This window comes from Syngnathus acus, chromosome 3, assembly GCF_901709675.1.
Source record: "Syngnathus acus chromosome 3, fSynAcu1.2, whole genome shotgun sequence".
Lineage (NCBI taxonomy): Eukaryota > Metazoa > Chordata > Actinopteri > Syngnathiformes > Syngnathidae > Syngnathus > Syngnathus acus.
The window spans coordinates 5961443-5984593 of NC_051089.1; the positions used below are offsets into that span (position 1 = coordinate 5961443).

Genomic DNA, 23151 nt, shown 5'->3' on the forward strand with positions numbered 1-23151 from the left:
TATCCTCATCATCATCATATTTTTACATTTTCTGTTAGCTCATAATTGTTTTGAAATTTTTCGCACTATTTTTTTCTGATTGGCTCATCCTGAGGCATTCAGCATTGTGTGAACACTCGCTGAAGTAACGACATACGGTTCCTTGCGAGGGTGAAAAGATGACCTCGATAAACGAACTCGTAACTATTTCATTCAGTCAATTAAATGTGGTATTGAAGGTGCCAACCTGTCCTTGGTGGGAGGGAAAAGGTATCACTACACACTGGGAGGCATTCTAGCTCCATAAAGGCCGACTTTGACATGAGGGGATCAGGCAGGCAAGACAAATGAGGTGCACCTATGCATAGCATGTGCTATGTGGCGACACCATCTTAAATTGAATATTTGCGCCCTTCTGATCAAAGTCAGTTAAGATTCTCCGATGTTTCAAAAGGGGACTCCCTCTGGAAATCATCCATTTTTACTTAATTGGTTGGAAAATTATTATAATGTATCGTCTATTCGTCCATCCATTCCAATTACTTGATTGACAGTTTAAGTTAACAGTTAGCCTAACTTCTTATACAATATGTAAAAATTGTGTATACTTTCAAAAGTGGTGAGCCCCACATGTGTAGTTTAACACATCTATTGTTAGATTGATTCAAAAGTCTCTTCTGTATCCCACTGACACGCTGCCGATCCGCATATCCTAAGGGGGTGTTGATCTGCGGGACTCTAACCTAACAGGAACAGCTTGCTCAATCACCTTCAGGAGGTATTTGCTGTCTTTCGGGGGAATAAGATGTTGTAGCAGGAGCTTTGGCTTTGGGATTTTAAGCTAGAAGCCACATTTAAACCTGAAACATCTGTCTTGTGGCATGGAAGCAGCTCAGAGATTTGTTCTGTGATGGCTGCCTCGTTTGGACAAACACTAATTAGCTTATTGACACATGACACATTTAAGTTAATCAGTTTAATTAAATTGTTGTAATTATTAGTTTTGAACTCCTGTTTTCAGGTTTCAATGACAGTCCAGAAAAGTATTTTTGTTACCACAAGGTGATGGATTATAGAATAGATGGATAGAGTTCATATTTCAGAACTACTTGCTACTAATCACTTATAGTCACAAATGTGTGCCACAAAATGCTTAGACCAAAAAAATCGAATAAAATCTGTTACTATTGTGAGCATTTGGATTGTAGCCACAATCAGTTGATGATCTCGACTCAGATTGTGTGAATCAATAGTGTGTAATCAGTGGGCAGTGTGGATGAGACCAGCTGATGAGCTCTATTGTGACTACAGCAAATGGATTTGAGGTTAGGATGAAGGAAATTGTCGATGTTACCTCATACCTGATGAGCGCATTTAGTAATTAGTGCTTGACGAACAAATTGCTTGAAACATTTTTGGTACATTGTATAGCGTTGAAATACCAAGCCAATATTTTTTGGAATGTTTTAGACTCACCGTCCATGGCGTACTTCATATCCAGGGCAAAGAGGTTCCATGTAATCTCCGCGCTGATTTTACCCACGTTGAGCTCCTGCGGAAACCTGTCAAAAATTGAAATGGATTATTTTCAAATTCATTGCATGAGAACTACAACTTGGGTGGCCCAAGAAGAAACCTTAATGATTTTGCAAAATGATACGTTTGACAAGGTTTCCCGCTGTGTAACAAGGTTTAATATTATGACCAGAGAATAAATGAATGTAAAGAATGAATTTATATCATGAGAAAACTTGGATTATTAACAATGGCAGGAAAGAATACCCCAAGAGTAAACAAGCTGCAATGTCTCCTTTCATGGAACTGATCAATATCATTGAGTGAGCGGCAAATTATGACATTATAACCATTCACTGATCTATCTGCTGATCCGATCCAGCTAATCAGGTCTGTCCCATATGAAACAAACATTGATTATGCGTAATGAAATAAGAATAAATCTGAGATAGAGGCAACCAAACAATCTGCTCCTTGGAACGCTGTCGAGTGGCAGTTAGAGGTTGAATGCAAAACATCAGCGGTTTAATTATCCGTCTTCCCGGACAATGATGGGAGGACATTAATACATGAAGGGCTCCCTGGCGGGGGGAAAGGTCAGTTCTCCGGGAAATCCTTCACGTTGATTTTTGCAAGTACAAAGTATTTTTCCCCAGCGGAAAGCATAATGCCTCCGATGCGCAAAATAAACACTAAGCGAGACGAGGAGGCGGATTTGTAATGTGAGCGGTGAACGAAGGAAATAAAAACGATCCCTAGAACAATCCTTCCTCCTGCTTTCACGTCTATCACGCTTTATACCTTCAGCATACATAAACAAAATGTAAATCTGTGTGGATGTGTTCTGTCGCCATGCGAGGTAAACAATCTATATGCGGGATATCTGTCTTTCTTTGGGAATAGTCTTTAAAGCTTCTAATCTTTAGCGGGCATCATTAAACACGTAGTTATCGCTGCAAAATAAAAATCCATCTTTTCATAATTGAAAACAGATTAAGTCGCTTTTTATTATTTGGCATCAAGCCCACATTAACGTTCTACCATAACGGAACAGTTGCGGGTCCTTACAGTCCTGAAACTTGACCAGAGGAAGAGAAAATGGAGAGAATAGATATAATTATTGCAGAGCTATCATTAGGCAGTGTGGGAGAGACTAGGCAAGGAAGCTCAGGGCATAAACAGTCGTAATGAGCATCGTAAATCAGCCAGCCGCAGAAGAAGAGAAAATGAGCTAAAAATATGAATGCATACAAAAGGATGAGAGGGTATGGAAGATGCTTAAGTGGGGCAGCAATGGGGGGATGATCATTTGCTGCTTTGGTGAATTTTGCTGTTTTCGTGGAATGTGCAACAAGTGCTCAGCGTTTACAATCTACTATTTAGTCGATGCATTGTTAAGGAACTTTTCAATTAAGTCGCAAGACTGATGGTAGGAATTGCCATCACTGAATTGCTTTGGTTGATTACGAGATGAAATCAACACATTCATCCATTCTCTGTAGCGGTTCCGCTTTTCAAAGTTGCGAGTGAGCTAGAGCCCATCCCAGTTGAAATATGATCAAGAGACGAGGTAACCAGGCAACCACAGGGCACATACAGTATCTTCCAACAACAATAGTAATAAATGGACACGTCTTCAATTACTTTGACATGACTTTTGTTCATACTGTGGGAGCAAGTTCCGCTGCAATGCATTTTCCTTGTAAATGCAACTACCATATAATAAATAACGATAATTTAAAACCCTAACCCTAGTTTGAAACTCTAGTTTGAAACCCTAACCCTAGTTTGAAACCCTAGTTTGAAACCCTGACTCTAGTTTTAAATAACAGTAGAAGCAGTAGAGATTTTTGACACACTCTCAATGTCAAAGTAAAAAAAAACAAGTGAAGGTACTATATCAATTTTAATGATTGGTTTGACCGTCCCTAGTTCATGAGTGTATCGCAGTACATACTGGTTGATGACGGGCGTGTAGGCCGTCCTGTCCTCGTCGATTACCGACACCATGAGGGTGATGAGTTTGGGCCAGAAGTCCAGATTCTTAATGGATGGTCCCTGCTCCTCGCGTGGAAGGTCCTGCTTCCGGCTCTGCAGGGAAAGAATTCAGGAAACCTTAGGCTACGTCACCGAGATGACTTTCTCAGACCGCAGCAGAATCATCAACTGTGTATTTTCCATGCAAATCCATAGCTCCACTGACAATGACAAATAATATTTGACATAGCCTCCCGGGAATTGACTTCTTTCCTTTTATCCATTTGTTTATGTAAATTGTTCGAAACGGCAAAAGCGGTTCGATTGTGTTCCTGAATTATTTAGCACGAATGATCTCACAACCTTCAGCGTATTGACTTTGATGCAGCACACAGAGGAATTGGAATTACAACATGCATTCATCTATTCCTTGGTGTCAATGATTAACTTTGTACTTTAGGTGCCGTGTCAAAAATATTCCGTTGCGTGTTTCGCAGTGTGGGCTAGGGCGAGCCAGTTTAATCTCACCCGAATGATGACGATCGTGTTACACTCGATTCTGGGTTGCCTTACTTTTAATCATTTGGCTTTGGGATTGCCAGAGTAATGAAATGGGATTACGTCATTCAGATAGACGCTTCGTTCTTATATTTCTCATTTGCATTTTCTTCTGTGTTAAGATGTGAAAAATGCTCTGTGGCTGCAAAATATTCAGGGGCACTTTGCGCTTTCGATTCCCAACTCTCGAGACTTGGGAATTGCTCGTTTAGACTCTGCCAACGTTAACAAGCTGGAGACAAAAAAAAAACAACAATAATATTATACTGTGGAGAAATAAAAAGCACTTTATATGAGAGTGAATTAAAGGGGATATTTACCTCTCTGTGTTAAAAAAAAAAAAAGTCTACAAGCAGCCAGACAAATTATTTTCTATTCACACCAAAGTGTGATTGAGTGACTCATGTTGAAGTGGTGCTACAGTGAGTGAAAATATGAGCGATATGTGGCCGGGTCGATAGAAGGACATGACCAACAACAAATCATAGAGTCAGTATTTCCTAAACCAGTCTTGGTCGCCGAGGTAACGCATAACTGTACCGGCTCGTTTCGTATTCTCACAGAAACATGGCACAGAATGTTAATCAGACACTTGTTTTGATTTTCTTCTTGAAGATAATTCCTCAAAATGTTTTCCGTATTAATCAACTTGGGAAATTCCAAATGTTTGAAGGTTTAAACACTAACAACCAATGATAGCAATGGGAGTTGCGTGAGCAAACATGTTCAATATGGAAACATGAATAATGAAAAGTCCCTGCAGGGGGGGTTAAGTCATGCAAAATTCTCGCCGCGCAGGTACGAAAGTGAAGGACACGTTTGAAGGTTGGCTCTACGGGCTGCATTTTGTATTCTGTTAGAACTCCCTTTGCTCATTTGTATTTGTCTCAAGTCACAATAATCACAATGTTGGACGTGATTAAGTCGCATGCTGTTGTTTCTTTTTATTTTTTATGACACTATCTATGGGGGTCCCAATTTGTAGCCTCAGCATTTGCATGCAACTGGCTCCCCATGAAATCCCCTCATCAATTCTCACAGTGAAACTCCAACTTAGAGTCCAAATGGAAGGATTGCTTTCTAGTAACGCCCTTGATTTCTTGGAAAGGTGTTGGCAAGCAGAGGGCATAGCCGAAGTTTTGGATGGAGGGAAAATCAAGTCTTCGCACAACTGATTAGCTGTCATTTAAAATAGAATGGCACAGAGTGGACTTCTCATTAGTGTGAAACAAATGTTTTCAGTCCACAGCAAAACTGAAAGATTTAGCCTCACTGTTCCAACATTTTTGGAGGGAAGTGTAGTGAAAATGTTCCACAAGCTTCAAAAATGGATGAACCACATTTTTCCCCTAACGTTGTCATTTACTATGACTGATCTCCCTGCATTTTCTTGTTGAAAGCATCCATTTACCGTGAGGATGCTAGAATTCGTTAAGCCCCAACTCCCCCCACCCCTCCCCTCCCTCTTGTTATTTCATGCCCGGTCGGAAGCGGCCAGCTCGGCTGTCACGTTACGCAAGACGCCTTGTTGTGTCAGGGCTACGTCTCGGCCTGCCTCGTAACGAGATGGGGCTCCCAAATGACTTGTAACCACGACGACAGTGAGGGTACCTCGTGTCTGTGACCACAATAATTTATAGTCACGCTGGGGTTAGCTTTAGGGCAGTGCCTTTTTTTTTTTTCCTTCGTCCAAACTGTCTACCCTAAAACAAGTGCAAAAGGGTGTAATTAGCAAATGTGCCTACAGTGATAATTGCCTGCAACACCTCTGGCAGTTCAAAGAAACGGAACGCTTGATCCCATTATAGACTAAAAACGGACATCATCGTCCGTGGTGTGGCAGTCATAAAGATTCAGAAGAATCGCCTGATAATCCACCCAGATGTGGCCAATGAACGAGAACACCCGGATGTCTTTAGTGCAGCCAAGTGAGGCAGTGTTTCTCCGTTGGCTCATTTAAGAACCTCCAGGGGGTCCCGGCAAGCCGGCGATATTCATGAAGACTTTCAAAGGTGGTTATTTTTGCACATTGCATAAACACTGCCTGTTGCTTCGTTGGTCTCCTTTGAGTCTTTCCACATAATTTTTATTGCAGACTGGAGGTGGGAAATGATGTGGCATGAGAGACAGGTTGCAATTTGATGTCATCCGAGCTGTTAAACAGGAAGTAAAATTGAAGTGAATACTTTATTCAGTTCATTATTAAAGTCTCACACCGTTAGCCGTAAATTTTGTTTGACTTTGGAAGCAAATCTTTGAGATTGCATGAGGGTGTGTTTACTAGCATGCGTTTGCTGATGTTGTTTTTCAAGCGCCACGACAACGCAAGGGCTCTCATGCGTTTAATATCCCTACAAATGCAATTATGTTGCCACAAATAATGTTCGCAATAGCACTCGTCTTATTGTTTTGCTTCACTTTACACTCCGCATTAATAATTAAGATTTTGAATTATTGCTGGATACGCCAAAAGTGTTGTGGTTTCAATTGCCATCCAAGAGATTTACCATTGCTATTTCAACAATAGCTGGTTGTGTTTATTTACTCAACTGCATTGTGTTTATTACAGGCGAAACTTTTATTTGGTAGGGTAGATTTTATTTGTAGTATCAGTTTTCTATTTTTAATTTAATAATAAATCCCATAAGTAGAATAATTTACCCCAGATGTGACAACCTCTAGGCCAATACGTTTCCCTCTTTTAATGACATTTAACTGCAAAAATAACCCGTGTACACGGTCAAGCTGACAAAGACTTACCTGGTCCAGCAGCTGATTGTAGAGCTCGTGGCAGTTATCAAAAATGTATTTGTACGTGGAATCCAGGCAGGCTCTCACGCAGTCCCTAACCACTTGGCTGGCTCTGGGCGGACTCTGGAGCTCTTGGACCTACGCAAACACACACACATGCACATGACCGTTAATGTAAGTGAAGCCTTTCAGTCTTTGAGTAGATTGTGAAGGTCCAAGCCCTTTGCTGGAGGTAATCTCATCAACCACATCTCTTAGTCTTCAGTCAAAGCCAATCAAATCACTTTGTGGTCTACACATGTGAGTGAACACTTGACAATTACGTACTAAACTCGGGCCCTTTTGTCGTCCATTTTACGAGTACACCATCTACGATATTGCACCCGTTCTGTGAATACATTTTTAAAGAAAGCAGCAATTCCGGCCCATTCAGATCAATTAGATAACAGGGCCTGGTAGAGCATTAGTTTATCCATGTGCTTCAGCAGATTTGTAAATTTTGTAATCCCTTAATGGACTAGCATTTCAAAATGTGTCCTGCTTGCTGTCCATGTATAATTTCTGCAAATTATTCATGTTCCTTACTTTGCTCTTTTAGTTGTTAACTGCCACACAAAGTATGAAGACAAATGTATTGAGACAGCTTATTCTAATAGGACTTTTATGGTTTTATGGTAATTCAGTGTGTTGCTGATGTCATGGTATCACCTTCCAATTTCCAACCGTGTGTTTATACGTATATGACTTCCTGACGGAAAAGGACAAGCCACTTACATCCATTATGCATACTACAATTGACGTGCAGCGCAGCTCGTGCATATGTAAGAATGCTCGACATGCTCGTGACAACAGAGCAAAAACCGTGGCAAGCCAAGGTGACAGTTTTCATTCCTTTGCTCATATATGCCATTTTAGCTATGCCTCTCTGAGCTGTGGGAGCTGAATGGACCTTTTCAAACACACGCCCTTTAGAGAGGCGAGTGTGAGGAAACAAAGAGAGGTAGCTGGAAGCATTTTTAGAGGCTTTGCTGTATAGGAGCCATCGCATAAGCCTCCAGTCAAGGAGTTGGTGGGAACAAACATCATTTGGTTTTCAATGGCCTGTGGTGTTGTGGAATGTGGAGGAAATTATGAGATATCAGGAATTGTGGGATTGAATTGAATACAGTGAAATGAAAGGAGCTCCAAATCAATGTTTACAATGAAACGCTGGCAGGATTGTAAGCAAGCGAGCAGTATTGAGTTTCAGAAATTCAAGGTTTTGCACGAAAAGCTCAGATGTGACAGAATATGAGAAATGTTAGTTATTACTGTGCTCCATCATCATTTAACACTGTTTTTTCATTTCTATCAATTTTTTTTAAATTAATTACCATACCTACACAAGACCACCCACAATAGTCGATACTGGTAGGCAAGGCCAAGTCCACATGACTGGACACCCGACTGGATCCAGAGAATTAATTTTTTGCACCTACTTGACAAATAAAATTGAGTATATTCAACCAAAACGTTGATACCTTCATCCTGAAGAAGGTGATGCTGGTCAGAAGATCTACAGTTGACTTCAAATCATGGAGACGATCTTGGTTTCCAGCGGGGAAATTGTCCTGGAATAGAGAAAAGGTAAAATAAATAAACTGATTTCAAAAGCCATTACCACCTCACTGTCATTTAGGCCCAAAATATTAAAATGGATTACAGATTAACGCCCTGCAGTCATAACCGAATGAATGTCCGTCCAATCGTTTAGCAGACCAGGGAGGTCTCCTGTGATGAAAACTTCGATTTCGGCTCCATGAAGCCATCAGGCGGTGCACGGGAGTGTGACGGCGAGCATTTAAATCCCTTGCAGCATTCCGGCACCCATACGCTATTATCTTCTTCCCTCTCTCGCTCGCTCTGCTCTAATACAATTTTGCCAGTTTCCTCTGCCTCCTCTACCTTTTAAAATCAATGCACAGCCAACAGTTGGAGCATTATTCTCAGCCACGGGCTTTGCTACCAAAACACACCTAGGATCAAAACCTTAGCGGCACATTGTGGACTTAATCCAAAATATGGTTTTCAACAAACACAGATTAGGTTTGTGAAATATCAGAGTTGTTATTCTTTTCTTTATGATCGGCTTTTCTACTTTGTTGAAGGCTTCTGCAAATGCGGTCTTGGTTTATCATCTTTGATAATACGGCTGCTAACATGTAGCCAGCTAGCATTGTGACATGATAGCAAGGGTGGAGACATCTGATGAGGGTTGATGCAAAGGTATCACAGCCAGAAAATCCCAAAAAAAGATTATAATGACAATAATAATAATAATAATCATAATAATCAATTTATATAACGCTTTTCAAGTCAGTCACTTGATATTTTAGTGAAAGATTCCTACGTCATTAACAAGCTGCTATCTTAAAGGGCATGTAATTTATAACAAATCATCAGTCCATTGGCAACATGGACTTGAGACTCCACAGAGCGGCAGTGGATGGTGACATCTGGCATAGTTCTTGAAATGACCGTGTTGGGGCAGCCAACAGCAAAACACGTGTTTAATAATGCTATCATGGTTTGTAGTAAAATGCTACGCAATTCTACTCCGTGCTGTATTATGTGTCTTTCGGGACCTCTTTGCAGTCGATTCACTCAAGGTGGTGTTATATATGTGTTGTAAGAGACTTTTTTGTTTCTTATACCTTTTTTGGGAGTGGGAATTCTGTGCTAGGATCTCTTTGAGTGCTGCATTGTGACTTTATGCATAGATGTCTCCGCTTTGGATTATTTACTAAGTCAAAATCATATCAGCAGCAAGAGATCCAAACATGATTTGCTATCTAAGCCGAAGCATACGTCGATGCGATTTCTTATCACCTCCGCGGTGTCATATTCAGTAACACAGTGACAAGATATTTTAATCGCTGCAGCTGTGTCAACTTTATTCCTATCAGTAGAACAATGATAAATTGGGTGGAGAGTCACGGTGCAAAAAAATTCTTTTAATCTCATCACAAGGTGACGTTTATCAACAAGAAGAATGTTTGCCTCATTTTATTTGTATATTTGTATTTGACTTGAAACATACTCCTTTCTCCATTGTATGTATTTCCTGTCATGATGAACACAAAATTGAAATCCGTCTCTCCTAATAGACCAATAAATATCCCTCAGTGGAAGATAGCTGCATGCATTTAATAAAACATGCCAAGAATGTGAAATTGTTTTTCCCGACCTGAAGTCGATATAATGCACACGGTAAAAACAATTTGTAATAAGTCTGTATGTTGGTGTGTCTAAAAAGCAGAGCAAAGTGTATCTAGCCACCTCCCACAAAATAAATGAAAACACATTTCTATTGATGCAAACTTTTTACCACATTTTACTTAATGTGTGAAAGTTTGTAAAGAAAATAACCACCGCGTTTTTACTACTGAGGGAACAACAGTGCCAAGCAAACCATAAAAATGTTTTTTTCCCCCCTTCAGCTGACTCTAATACAACACTCACTCAAATTTAAGGGCACAATTCCCACGGGTGTTTGCTGAACAAGCGTGACTTTATATCAATGTGTCCAAACAGCGAGCAGGATTTCAGAGAACCTTGCCGATCCCCCGGGGGACGGCGCGTAGGGTACATAAGGTGTCACCGTACATCAGGTCACTTTGGTCCACTCTGAGTCAAGGCCTCTTGTTTTATAAAAGCAAACTCAATCTCCCACGGAATGTCATTAGGGGGGAGAAAAAAATGGCCGAGTGAGCCAGATGGGAATCGTATTCCTTTCCAATTGTTGTGGATTGGCTCTGCTCAGAGAGAATGAAAGCGAGAATGAATACTGCGCACGTGTGTGTGTGATAGGGACACAGCAGGGTGGTGCCGGCAGGTGATTTTCTGTGATCTCGTTGTGTGTGAACGTCACTGCCAAGAAGCTGGTCCGCGGGAAAATAAAAGGCACAATCAACACCCACCCACACATGCACACAGCATGCCTGTTTTCAATCTAGTCCTGTCACATTTCCGTGCAATCACGTCTCCTCACATTCCATCTTCGTGTTTTGTATTGTTGCCCGCATTGTTCCTCTTGTTGCTGCAGCATCAGCTGCTCTCAAGGTGCTCACCCACTCACTAACCCTACACGGCGCCACCAGCTGTACATTTATATCCGAGTGGGGTACTCAGGTGCATGCATCCGGAGACGGGAGGGCAAAAAAAGAAAAAAGGGGTGAGAGGTCATAATGTACCTGCATGTGTATGGATGTGTGTGTTGGAGCTAACAAGATTAGCCCTCATGGGATTGTTCTAGACGTTTATGTACTAAATGTGTAGAATTCAATCTGCCTGAGTAGAAAAGTGCAGCACCTTTGGCAGACCGACGAGCTCTCCGAACTCCACTACAGGAAATGCAATTTTATTCGATAGCTAGCTATCGAATCCAGATAGCTAGCTAGCTAGCGGGATTATTTTAGATTAGATTAGATTAGATTAGATTAGATTAAAATAGATAGATAGATAGATAGATAGATAGATAGATAGATAGATAGATAGATAGATGACAATGATCATGCTATCAATTTGACCGCCGATCTTCCCTACCACCCCATCTCTGATGGTATATCAACTGAAAAATCAATAGGGCTCTCACTTTGGCATGGAATGATAAATCCAGAAAAGTTTAAAGGAGATTTGTTGGCTGTTACAACCAGCATGCTGCTGCCAAGAAACCCAGCGGACGCAAGGCCAAGTCCTAATTGCGATAGCATCGCTGTACTGTGCATTACTGTAGTTTATTGCACAAATAGATCACATCAATGCATGGGAACACCCTGTGAGGTAGATAATGCACCTCCCTAGATCTGCCTGGAGGGTATAAAACATGAGAGAGTGGCACAACGCCTGCACCTGTCATCCAACACGCGGCGTGTCGTTAACAGGTCAAGTGGAAAATGCTCTACATACAGTGGAACATCTGTGCTCGGGAACAAATGTTGGAAAGTCACCAAACTACTGACCATGAAAAGTGAATCTACATATTGTAGCTTAAACAAACAGCCAATTGAGTCCCCTGTGGGAAAATAGGCCACTGCACTGCCACGTTTCATTTTGCACTCGGTAGTTTTCTCAGCATGCATGCTCCCTGAGTCATTGGAGGTAGCCCATGACCTTGCTTGTTGGCCTGATATGCAGGAATAAGATTTCAGTGTTATCATTTGTCCATGTTAAGTTGTATACCACTAATACGTCAACATAAACTTGCCTGTATTGAGCTTTAATTGTGTACAATGTCTTTTAATTGTCACAAGATATCTTCAAGAGCCCCCAAAAATGACAATATCCCATGTTTAGGCTCTGTTCCAGTTTACACATCGCAAATCATTATTGTGTAAATAAATGTGACTTTGGTCCGAAAACATCAGCCATAAAGAAAAATACATTTTAGCAAATTCAGCTTCAAAGCATCGACCCATTGTTTTGCTAGTGGTTGTGGTGTGAACAGAAGTCCTCTAACCTTTTTTCTAAATTTGGTCATGTGACAATTGGCATATCTACTACGTCGTACCTGTCCATTGCTAGATACTAATAGTTAACAGTTCAACTTGACAACCGAAACACGTGATGAGTCGTGTGTACACTCATTGTTGTTTTCTATTCTGTAAAATGTTAATAGCTAAAGCCTCCAGCCAGTTTGGTTCATGCTCTTGGCCACTATTTGCCCCAAAATGGTCTTTGCATTTATAAACAGCCCACAGCTACGTTCCAGTCGACAGGACATGTGGACACTCCACAATGCTGTGTGTGTTCATGTTTATAATCCCGGCACACAACCACTAAAGTTATATTGGGAATATACAACATTGTTTGCAAACATTTTTTAGTTGGTGCTGTTTGACTTAATTTGACCAGCAGGCTCACTTAGTTTTTCCTTCTGGACTCAGTAATGTTGTCTTTCTATAATTTGCCCAAAGTAATGGTGTGATTGATCATTTAAGCCTCTTCAAATGCCTCCCCTCTGGCTTTTGTTTTCTTCCGATGCAATGACACGATGCTATGAAGGTTACACGTCTGTGTTTTGATTGACTTTATTACTATGGGACCCGAGGGGTTATCATATGGGGCATTGTAAAGTGACCTTGATTCTGTTTCATTTCACACATACACATCCACATTGTTGTTGATAGAGCGTTCTTGATGGTTTCCAGAACATATTTCAAAGCGGATATGAACATAATTGATGGATGGCTGTACAATATATATCACCAATGAAATTTTTTTATAACGGGACAAGGATAGAAGACGTAAATATAAAACATATCAGTCTTATTTTACCCAGAATGCGCAATACATTGAAAGCACAGTCATTCATATAAACAACAATTTTAACAATTGCCAAATGAGTTGGCTAATAAGGACACTTCTCATCACGCTGACTTATGAGACAAAGTAAGAGCTGAGACTTGCCCGATACTTGGACAGGTCGATCCTCAGCGAGTTGTGCAGCTGATCCAGTAATTTCACAAATTTCTCCCTCTGTCGAGATAAAAAATCGATTACGATTTAGTCACAACTTGGAATTGGACCAAAACAATTATATCACTGCTTGTTGAATGAAATGTTTGGAAGTGTCATTTGATACCTTACAAATTGTCGCATATCTCAATGTGCAATTGGCCAGCACACACAAATACTTGAAAACATTAACAAATGCAGTCTTTTAAATGCTTAGCTTGACTTCAAACAGCAGAAGTGCAAATAGTTTATAGCCTGAAGAAAAATGTGACATCAGTGAGGCCACACAGAGCTCTCACATGGAGAATTTAGATATTACCCTTTTGGTTGACATCTATTCCAATTGTTCCAGATTTACATTAAAGCGTGATCGCACTTACCCCAAAGTTGGAGGCGGCAAATCGATCCGAAGCTGACGCGGTAGTTGTGGTGGTAGTGGTTGTGTGGGCAAAGTAGGCGTTGATGTTGGCAAGCAGGTTGCTCATCACCGCCGGCACACTGGGACACATGTACTTGGCGGACAGGCAGGAGAAATGCCTGCCATGGAAAATAAATGCCAATTGTGAGTCATTTTGGGACGTGGACACAATTAAGAACAATAAACCCGTAAACGATTTGAAACGACGCAAATGAACTCTAAATACCTTGGCAGCTTGATAACTTTATGAATCGGTCTGCGCTTAAGTAATCACTGTATTATTGATGTTCCCTCTGATGAGTGATTTCATATTTGAAGGATCCTGAATGAATAATGCAGAGGTGTGTGGGAAAGCAAAGGTGTGTACGCGGGAATAGCCTTTGCATTAGCGATGAAACAAATCAAGCTGCTTGGACAGTAAATCAAAGCTTTTTATTGTTGCGGTGTTACTAAAACCACAATTCTAGTTATTTATTTGTCTATTTATTTACTAATATAGTCATTCTGTGCATCTAACAGATGCTAACAGCCGTTTGGAATCAGCATGTTACAATAAACATAAAGTTACTAGATTAATCCATCATATGGGCTATTCAGAGTTTGGAATTCAGCTGATAGTGTACCTTGAGAAAACTCTTCAAACTCAGCTAATTCTCTAAAAAAAAAACATTTCTACTTAAGTCAACATTACCATGGAAACAGGAGGGTAAAGCATTCAATTTGCAATTCTCCTGTCCACTGCTCCCAAACAACATTTCTGAGCGATAAAAAGCATCATTATACATTCATGAACATGAAATAAGTTCACGCTCACACATTCATAAGACCGGGCGTGAATTGCGGAAACTCAGCCACAGCCCAGATTTTCTCTGAAATGAGGACGGTATGCTAATACATGAATGGTGTAGCATCTGCATGACTGCTCGCAGGGCCTATAAAACCTGTGCTATTCTACATTGCAGGGCATAAAAATGTTTTGTCATCCACAAGTTTACGTGAATGCAAAAAAGAATATAGCAAAGGTGAAACACCCTGCTGAATCCAACAAAACCCCTGAAAATAGCTGCTTTGCTTTACCGATGCTTTCACCGAGGAGGTTTTCTCATTGCAGCATTTTCTATGGGAAAATGTCTGAACTTGAAGCATTATTATGCTTCCATTGTGGAAGAGTTCAAAAGAACATGCAGTTTTCACATTTGACTAAATTCTCGGAACAGGCTGCACACAAACATGCTCTGATCCAAATGCCTACTTAATTACTCTGCTTTCAGACGCCAAATTAGCCAGAGGCGATTGTTGTGAGGGGGGCGAAAAGGAAGAACGACGTAAAGTGACTGATGATTCCATCTGTTCAAATCCTGTGGTGCTCAGATAGTTCAATCCCGAAAGCCATTACTCCCTCTTAGTGACTTGTTTTCCCCACTGAATATAATCTGGGAGCAGAGGAGAAAACATTTTCGGAGAGAGACAGTTATTGAACAAAAAAAGGTGGACAGGTTGAGCCTTTTAAGTATTTATGGTGAGTTGTAACGTCCTCAACAGGTTCTGAGCTTGAAGCATTTAAGAGAGAAAAATGTTGTTTGAAACCCAATCAATGAGATCTTGTAGAAACTGATGTATTCTCCGTCACATTTGTGAGAGCAGCGAGGCAAAATGTGAGCGCAGAATAGAACGGTAACACACTCCAACGCTGAGCCTCTTTAGGAAGACATGTCTCCAAACTTTTATATCTTCTTGGCCTTTGAGGAAAAAGTCACAATCTATCTCAGCTAGAAAGGTAAAATTCCTAAGCACTTATAGATGGACTGATGGACAGAAAGACGGACAGACAGATGGCGAGACGGAATGGGATCAATCAGGAAATAGTTTGTGCGTGTTTACAATCAATCTGACCAAAGCAGATTTCAAAGTTTTTGCTGGATGCCAGCAATGAATCAATCAAGCTTAGAAACTCAATAGTCCTCAGCGCTCTGATAATGCTGAGGAGACACTACTATAGTCATCATCTTCTTCCTTTTCTCTTTCTGCCCTCCACTCTGTCCGATGAGACAGTGAGCGATGTCTGAGTTACGGGACCATAGATCAGGGCGGGACTCACGTCATGGCCTGATAGATGGACTCCACTCCGTATCTCATGGCAAACTCGTCCACTATCTCCTGGGACACGTCGTCAAAGTAGACTTTCCACGCTTCTTCACCTTTCACCTTTGGGATCTTCACCACGCCGTTGTTCTTGCCCTCGGTCAAGTAGTGGAACAGGTTCTGCGAGTGCGATAGGAGATAAGGACACGGTGATGGAGAGTCACTGTTGCACTGTAGCAGATAGAAAGCCTACCATTCCATGTTCACACACCGTTACTTCAAATATATGGCCAGTACCATGTGTAGTATTTGAGGGAGTAGAATATTTGGTGTGTGCACATAAATAGAAAGAATCCCGAGAAACTTCAATTAGGGTGAGTTGTGGCAGATCCCAGCTGGCCTTGAGCGAGAGTCGGGGTTCATCCTGAATTGGTTGCCAAGCCACTCACATTTACAATTTCTGCTCACATTTCTGCACGCATTAGAGCATCTGTTCAACTCAAGGCCCGCAGACGGAAAGTCTTGCTGTCAACTGAAAGTGACATCACAGGGAATAAGGGCTCCCTATCTACTATCTGAGCCACCATCAAAACTGTCCAGATAATTTAGAGAATAATATGCTCTCAGATTTTACAAATAAAAACATCCGTGGCGATGTCTGCACTGTACCAACACAAGAAAATTGAAATAAGCTTAACAAAAATGTTCAAACTTTTCTCAGTTAGGTGACAATTTATGTATAAAAGTTTGAAATTATCAAGGTTACCTCATGTAAACAAGTGTACTGGCCGTGAGGTGGCACTACATTTTCCTCCCCCTTCATCTCCACACTGATCTTGAGTCTGATGGCACCGGATACGGCCGACTTGTCGGTCCTCTTATCTGTAAAACACATCGTGCCGGCTTAATACGAAACTGAACTGAGGGTGTGATAGAAAACCCTCAAATAATAATCATGATAAAACAAACTCGAGTTAAAAGTTTTACTTTATTCTTGAACCCGTATTGGACACTTCGTTCCATTCGTTGGCAAAAGCTGTTAAACGTAATGACAAATTCCAGAGTGTAACATTACAGTACAGTCACAGTCCTCTATTGTGTAAATGTGTCCTTGAACGCATCATAACAACATGACTTATAGAGCAGTGCCCATAAATCAACCAGCATCTATGAATCACATTATCTAAAGGCAGAAGAGCAATAGACAAGAATTATTGATTGGATGACTTCATGTACTGTAAAGCATCAATGCTGTCGTACTCTTAAAAAGTGTATAATCAACAAGAAAATATTAACATTAATCATGCCAGGTGTTGTGTAAAGTGTGGCACACCATTTTGACCTTCTGGTCATATTTCAGCATTTCCCCTTCTAGCAGTCAAAGTCAGGAGTCCCTTATCTGCTTACAAAACCATTTGGTCCAACGATCCTAAGTGTTAAAACTGTTCAATTTACGATTTTGACTTAAGCGGAGACAAAAAGTCAATGATTGTAGCATAAACGTGACGATTTACAATCAGGATGCGACCTGAAGCTTTCCACAAGTCATTCAACACGAAATTGTTATGGAAGAGTCCAGATAAGATCCGAGTCTTCCAAGCTACTTTTTTGGTGTGAGTAATGTAAATAAAAGCATGCACGGTAAAACATACTGAGTTAGTCTGTTGGTAAACTGCAGATATCAGCGGTAAACAAAGATAGCGACATGCTACTCCTTACTTTGGTTAATAATAAGGTTGCGAAGCGAATGCGTGAGGCCTCGTGCTGGAGAGGCACTTAAGAGGCTTCAAGAGGAGAGCAGCTGGATGGGTGATCACCCACCTCGGGAAAGGCCTTTTAAACATTCATCGCGGGTATTTAAAGAGACTCTGAACCACGCCACCGGGCACGGGGTCACTCGCAGCGCAAATGGCTTCCATTTAGTGAGAGAGACAAACAATACTTTAACTGCAGTCTGCACTCCTCTTAAGCCAATATTTGAACCAACGGCAGGGCGGAAATAGGGGAACACTTGGGTTGGGAACCACAGAGCCCATGCGTTCTTTGGTACTTGAGGAGTATTGATGGGCTCCCTTGGAACACACTTGAGCTGACCATAAATTTATCCTGCTATCTTTGAGGATAATGGTTATTGGATGGGAGCGGATATAATGGTTACACTGTGGCTACTGTGTAATGGGATTTTGTAAGAGAGGCCAGGAGAAGAAGATCTATTTGCTTGTCGAACATAAACTTTGTGGCCTGATGAATGGCCGGTAACAATGATAGGAAATTAAAGGGACAGCATCTTGATTTATTATTTTTTTCTTAAATTATTAAGTTGCATCATGGACTAAAAGGTGCATTTGTTTAAATTAGCTCTACCCGAAGTCTTTATAGTTACTGGTTATCCTCCTCAAACTTTCAGAGAATATTTTCCTAATATCCTACAACGAAATACTGCTCCACCCAATATGGCTTCATTACCTGCCAGCTCTGATAAAATGAATCTTTGACGTCTATAGCTGTCAATGGTAGTGAATGAGTTCATGATAATTGGAAATTTCTCTGTACTTCTTGTAGTGTTCAGGACAGCAGAGAAGGCTTCAGTGGCCCTGGGCAGCCCGCCACTTTTGATGTTTGACGCTTGAGGTACTTTTGGCACAGCGGTATTTCAGGCTTGGTTGCGTGCTAAAAGCCACAGTTTAGTAGTTGGAAGAGATGCTCCAAGGCATTTTGTTGTCAAATCGTCTTGTGTGTCATTTGCGGTTACAAAACTTACCTAGATTGTACCAAACATCCATTTCCCCACTGAGCGTGCGGACCTCGATGATGGTCTGACCCAGGAAGTCATCGGACTCTCGCTTGAAATGCTGTTTCACCCGCGACTTGATGTCGTCGTCCTCATCCCACACTCGCACCTTGATTCGATCCGTGGCGTTGTGACATTCGCTTGGGGACGACACAAGGAAAGACATGTCGGTCAAAGCAATCAGCGGCGTCGTGTTCCACAGCGTCGCGTTTGGCTGTCAGCTCATCGGGTCGAGGCGTTTAGCCGAGCAGAATGATTTAATGTCGAATTCGCAATTGGAGATAAGACGCACATTTCCTAACCCTTTTTTTTTTTTTTATAAACTGAGAACAATTCTTGCCTGTCATAAGATAAAAATCTCTGTGTGAATGGGCACGCATTTCATTTGTGTGTATGCCGAATCTTGTTCGCTGCCTGTCAGGGAGCGTCACCCCCAAGACGCCTCGTGACCTTTCCTCTGCACGACTCTCTCGGAGCGCATGCAAAGATCATCAGCGTGGAGCTGCGTGTTACACAAGAATGACTGCGTCGCGTTCACAAGGAGGATTATCTATTTGTGAAAACATTGTGAAATAAACGTCGCTTCTGTCCGACGGGCTAACGCAACACCGCCCAATACTTAAAGACGGGGTCAGACCGTCCGCCCTCGCAATTATAGCCAACAGATTAGGACGTGTACTAATGACGTCTTGGGTGCAAAATCCACCGGAACGCCAGTTGCAGTATTTCTACGCTAATCCCTTTCTTTGGGAAGCCCCACATGATTGCAGCTGCGCTCGACTTGGATTTTGCTTTTTGCTAAGCACATGGTAATGTATCACTCTATTAATCTACATCCCTGTAGTAATAGGAAAGTTTTATGACAGTCACCGCTGGAGCCTCATTACAGGTGTGGAGGTTGCGCGCAAGGGCCAAAGGCAGCAAGTTGCAGTTATTATTTCCATCACAGAGTTTCATTTGATTGTTTTGCATGCACAAATATTTACTGTAGATGCACAATTTCAAGATTACGGAAGAAACTAGCTTGTGATATACGAGTTTCATGTCACACAAGCGTACTTTTTCATTTTTATTGGGTTATAATGGTGGCAATAAAGCGTTTTAAATTGAAAGATTTACGGTTATTATGTCTTTACTAATCATAGACAACTGTGACTTCCAACTTACAAAATGAAGAATTTCACATCTCACGCAGACAAAATAAAATAAAATAAAATATAATATAATATATAATTTCGTTATTCTTTAAAAATGTGCTGCTTTACTGTACAAAAAAATATCAGAAAAATTCACATTGTTCCGTAATGCCCCAGTCATAGTTGATCTTAATCTAAGAATATAAACTATAAGGATGCATGCAAACCGCCGCAGGAATGATTAAACCCAAGCCCTTCACTCGAGCGTAGCATCCTGGCAAGTAAAACGACAGCTGAGCTTGCGCAGTGATTCATAAACACACAGACTCCCACATTACGGCGATCACGGTTGAGCTCGGCGTCAACGGTTGGCCAAGCGCTATTGTTGCCTAGCGTGGGGCATCAAACGCATGAGGAGATTTGTCACTATAAATCTGCTTTCGGAGACAAGACCTGCTTGTTTTTATGTTGATTGTTGTACGTTGATGAATGCCACCCGATCCCATCCTGCTGCAACTCACCTCGATTTATTAACTCGTATTACCGAAATGAGTACTCGACGGAACGACACTTTAGCTGGGGAAAAAAAAAAATGCTGATGAGAGAAAATGATGCTTGAGCCATTCTCAGTCTCGTAACACACGGGGGATAAAAATAGTGAGTTTATAACCAGATGTGTGCTGACGTTTGCGTGATTCTAGAGCATTCTCGGAGCATCCGAATACAGTGACCGGCCTCAATGCATAATATGCACGTCTCACTGGCTACAGATTTATCAACATATCAGTTGCTGAAGGGCTTTTTGGGAAGCGGAGCTTTCCATAGAGCAACTGAGGACAACCCTTGCGCAAACGCTAGCTTGTGAGTCATACGGTATCACCATGCCACATATTTACATGCACATTAAACATGAGATTCTGCGGATTAAAATACATCCTCCGGTTCAATCATGAATTTGTATTTAATGAGCTTTACTTGTTGCTTTTTTTTCCAGAATGTGATGGTAATTACCTGTTTGATCAAACCTGGCTGTGAAATATTTGCAATGTTTGACAGTTTTTCACCTTTTGAGATGGAAAATGAGAAAGAAAAAATGTGCCAGTCATTAGAAATTGCAACTGCTAATTGCTTTTCACTGTCTCACAGACCTTTCATTGACTTATAATAATTAATGATTGCCATGTTTGAATAATTAATTATTTAACTCTTATATTATATAAGATATAATATCTTATATTAACTCTTCGGGAGAAATGCTCTATAAATAGAATTCACTTAAAGTGTCCTCAGCGCCATTGTGTGAAATTTTAGTGATCTAATACTAAACATGTTTGATAACGGTTGCTACTCAACATCTCTGAGCATAAATGGCTCTGAAGCCAGCTCGTCATTGATGCAATGCGTCTTCACTTAATGCAGCAACATTAGCGATATCATCATCATCAGCTATCAGCACAAAGGAAGGTGCTCGAAAGCCATTAGGCTGACATAGACACAGGTGTAAACAGATAAGACCCCTTGACTTGTTCCACGTATGACTCACGGCTGTTTTCTTTTCACCTCCAAAATGGGTAGAAAATGATTAAGTTGTGCTTTAATATGTGTGTTGTTGCTATGCCATTTTATCTATAGTCTTAACCGGAGACAAATGCAAATACTGCGCCACAAAAGCCAAGGACAAGAGGACAGGAAAGCAGATATTCAGCATGTCGCCTTCCTCTTGCACACCATGTGTTGGTCACAGTGTTCCCTTCTCTTTTTTTTTGGTGTTATTACCGAGCAAAAATAGTCAGGTAGCTAGTAATCAGTCAAGAAATGTCTGGGACTATTACACACACTCTTCAGAGCAGGAGAAAAAGAGGCAGATAGGTGTGACTTTTAGGGAGGACATATTACGTCACCTGCAATTTATTTGGTTGGAAAAAACACACAGATAAGAACTCCCGTGCATACCCTGATGGATGGTTCTGTACAACTGCAGCAGGACCGGTTTTAGCAATATTGTGCTGCAGATGCTGAATTATAACTTCTATCAAATTGTGCTCCTCTAAACTATTAATAACACAGGTCTGCATGCTAAATAATGGATTGACACCCCCCCCCAAAAAAAAAACAGCCTTTGCTGGAACCAAAGAGAGAATGAATTGTGCAAAAGGTGTCTACTTACAAGTAGAACCTCTCATCCCACACTGGATTGAGGTTGCCAAAGATGGTCTTTGTCCGGCGCTTGGTTTTTCCCACCTGGACAGTGACGTATGGGTCGCTGGAGCCCGTTTTATCCTTGGCCTGGAGCCCTTGAGCACTCATGACTGGAAGAGGAAGAAGTGAATGATGCTAAGAAAAGTGAAGTTCTCAATTTTATGTACAATGGCTTATACTCGGAATGGTCTTGCTGTTATTGTCATGGGATCGCCGATTCCCTACTTCAGTGGTCTATCATTTTGATGAACCGGCCCTCTTGTGATGTATCAGTGCAAGGATTGGTGCTAAGCCTTTGGTAAATGTCAGAGGTGTGTGTGCACAGACTGGATAAAACAGTGGTGAAGGTATTCCAAGATGTAATTTTTAAGCTGGGTTTTAGCTTTGGTCTTTGTATTTGCATCTTAACAAATGGCCATACAAGTGTTTCCCATGATGGTTTCCATGGAGATTACTTTTCTGAGCAACAAGTCTGTTTTCCTTACTTCTACTTCGAGAGCCATTATGCATTTTTGTCATAAAATAGTTTTTTGTAAAAACACCGCAAGGCTCAGTAGGCGTGTCCCAATAATTATTTGGTTGAGTCATTTTACATTTGATGGTTGGACAAGTAATTAGCAAGTACACTTAAATCAAATCACACATGTACTTAAAACTCAACATTGAGTTTGGAGAAATCATCAGCAAATGTTTTTTCTCAAGTTTCGAGAAAATTCGTCAAGCAGTAATATTTTTACTAGTTCACTTCTTTTGTTCAACTTCATGCTTAATAGCCAGCGGCTAAAAAAAAAATCACCTCTGACTTCACTGACAGGATGGATATTCCTTTCATTTTGCACACAGTGTTAAGTTGATCCATAATTAACCTTCTGTCCGGGCAGCGGACGAGTGATTCAGAATCCTATACTTCTATACACACTGACGACGATGCAAGAAGTAAGACAGTTATATTTCAGCTCCATAAAGGGGTGATGGAGACACTGGGTCGTTAAATATGCAATAGACAAGTTAGTAAATAATTCATTCTAGATGTATATCCAGGGCGTGACTCGAGAGGGTCGTACCACGGTGACCCGTTTACTCCCAGAATACACACAAACACGATGTCTTCAGTGGTAGAAGAGCATAATCTAAAAAAAACAAAGTATGTCTTACAACCTATTTTGGTGTATTATCCAGGGAAAATCTCTGCTTTCACTAACAGATTGCAGTCACACTAACTTCCTCAATAAAGTCCAGCCAGGATTGAA

The 23151-nt window shown here is 41.0% G+C and overlaps 1 protein-coding gene across 3 annotated transcripts in view; it reads right to left on the reverse strand.

Moving 5' to 3' along the window:
• LOC119120388 (protein unc-13 homolog C) overlaps positions 1 to 23151 on the reverse strand; it is a 77990-nt gene that overhangs the window by 25824 nt on the left and 29015 nt on the right. For all 3 annotated transcript variants that reach the window (XM_037247232.1, XM_037247231.1, XM_037247230.1), the window contains exons 10-19: positions 21870 to 22011; positions 18537 to 18706; positions 16542 to 16657; positions 15792 to 15955; positions 13656 to 13812; positions 13228 to 13296; positions 8301 to 8390; positions 6790 to 6918; positions 3452 to 3585; positions 1456 to 1541 (exon numbers count right to left, since the gene is read on the reverse strand). In XM_037247232.1, coding sequence (XP_037103127.1) covers positions 1456 to 1541; positions 3452 to 3585; positions 6790 to 6918; positions 8301 to 8390; positions 13228 to 13296; positions 13656 to 13812; positions 15792 to 15955; positions 16542 to 16657; positions 18537 to 18706; positions 21870 to 22011 — 1257 coding nt within the window. The remainder of the gene's footprint in view (positions 1 to 1455; positions 1542 to 3451; positions 3586 to 6789; positions 6919 to 8300; positions 8391 to 13227; positions 13297 to 13655; positions 13813 to 15791; positions 15956 to 16541; positions 16658 to 18536; positions 18707 to 21869; positions 22012 to 23151) is intronic.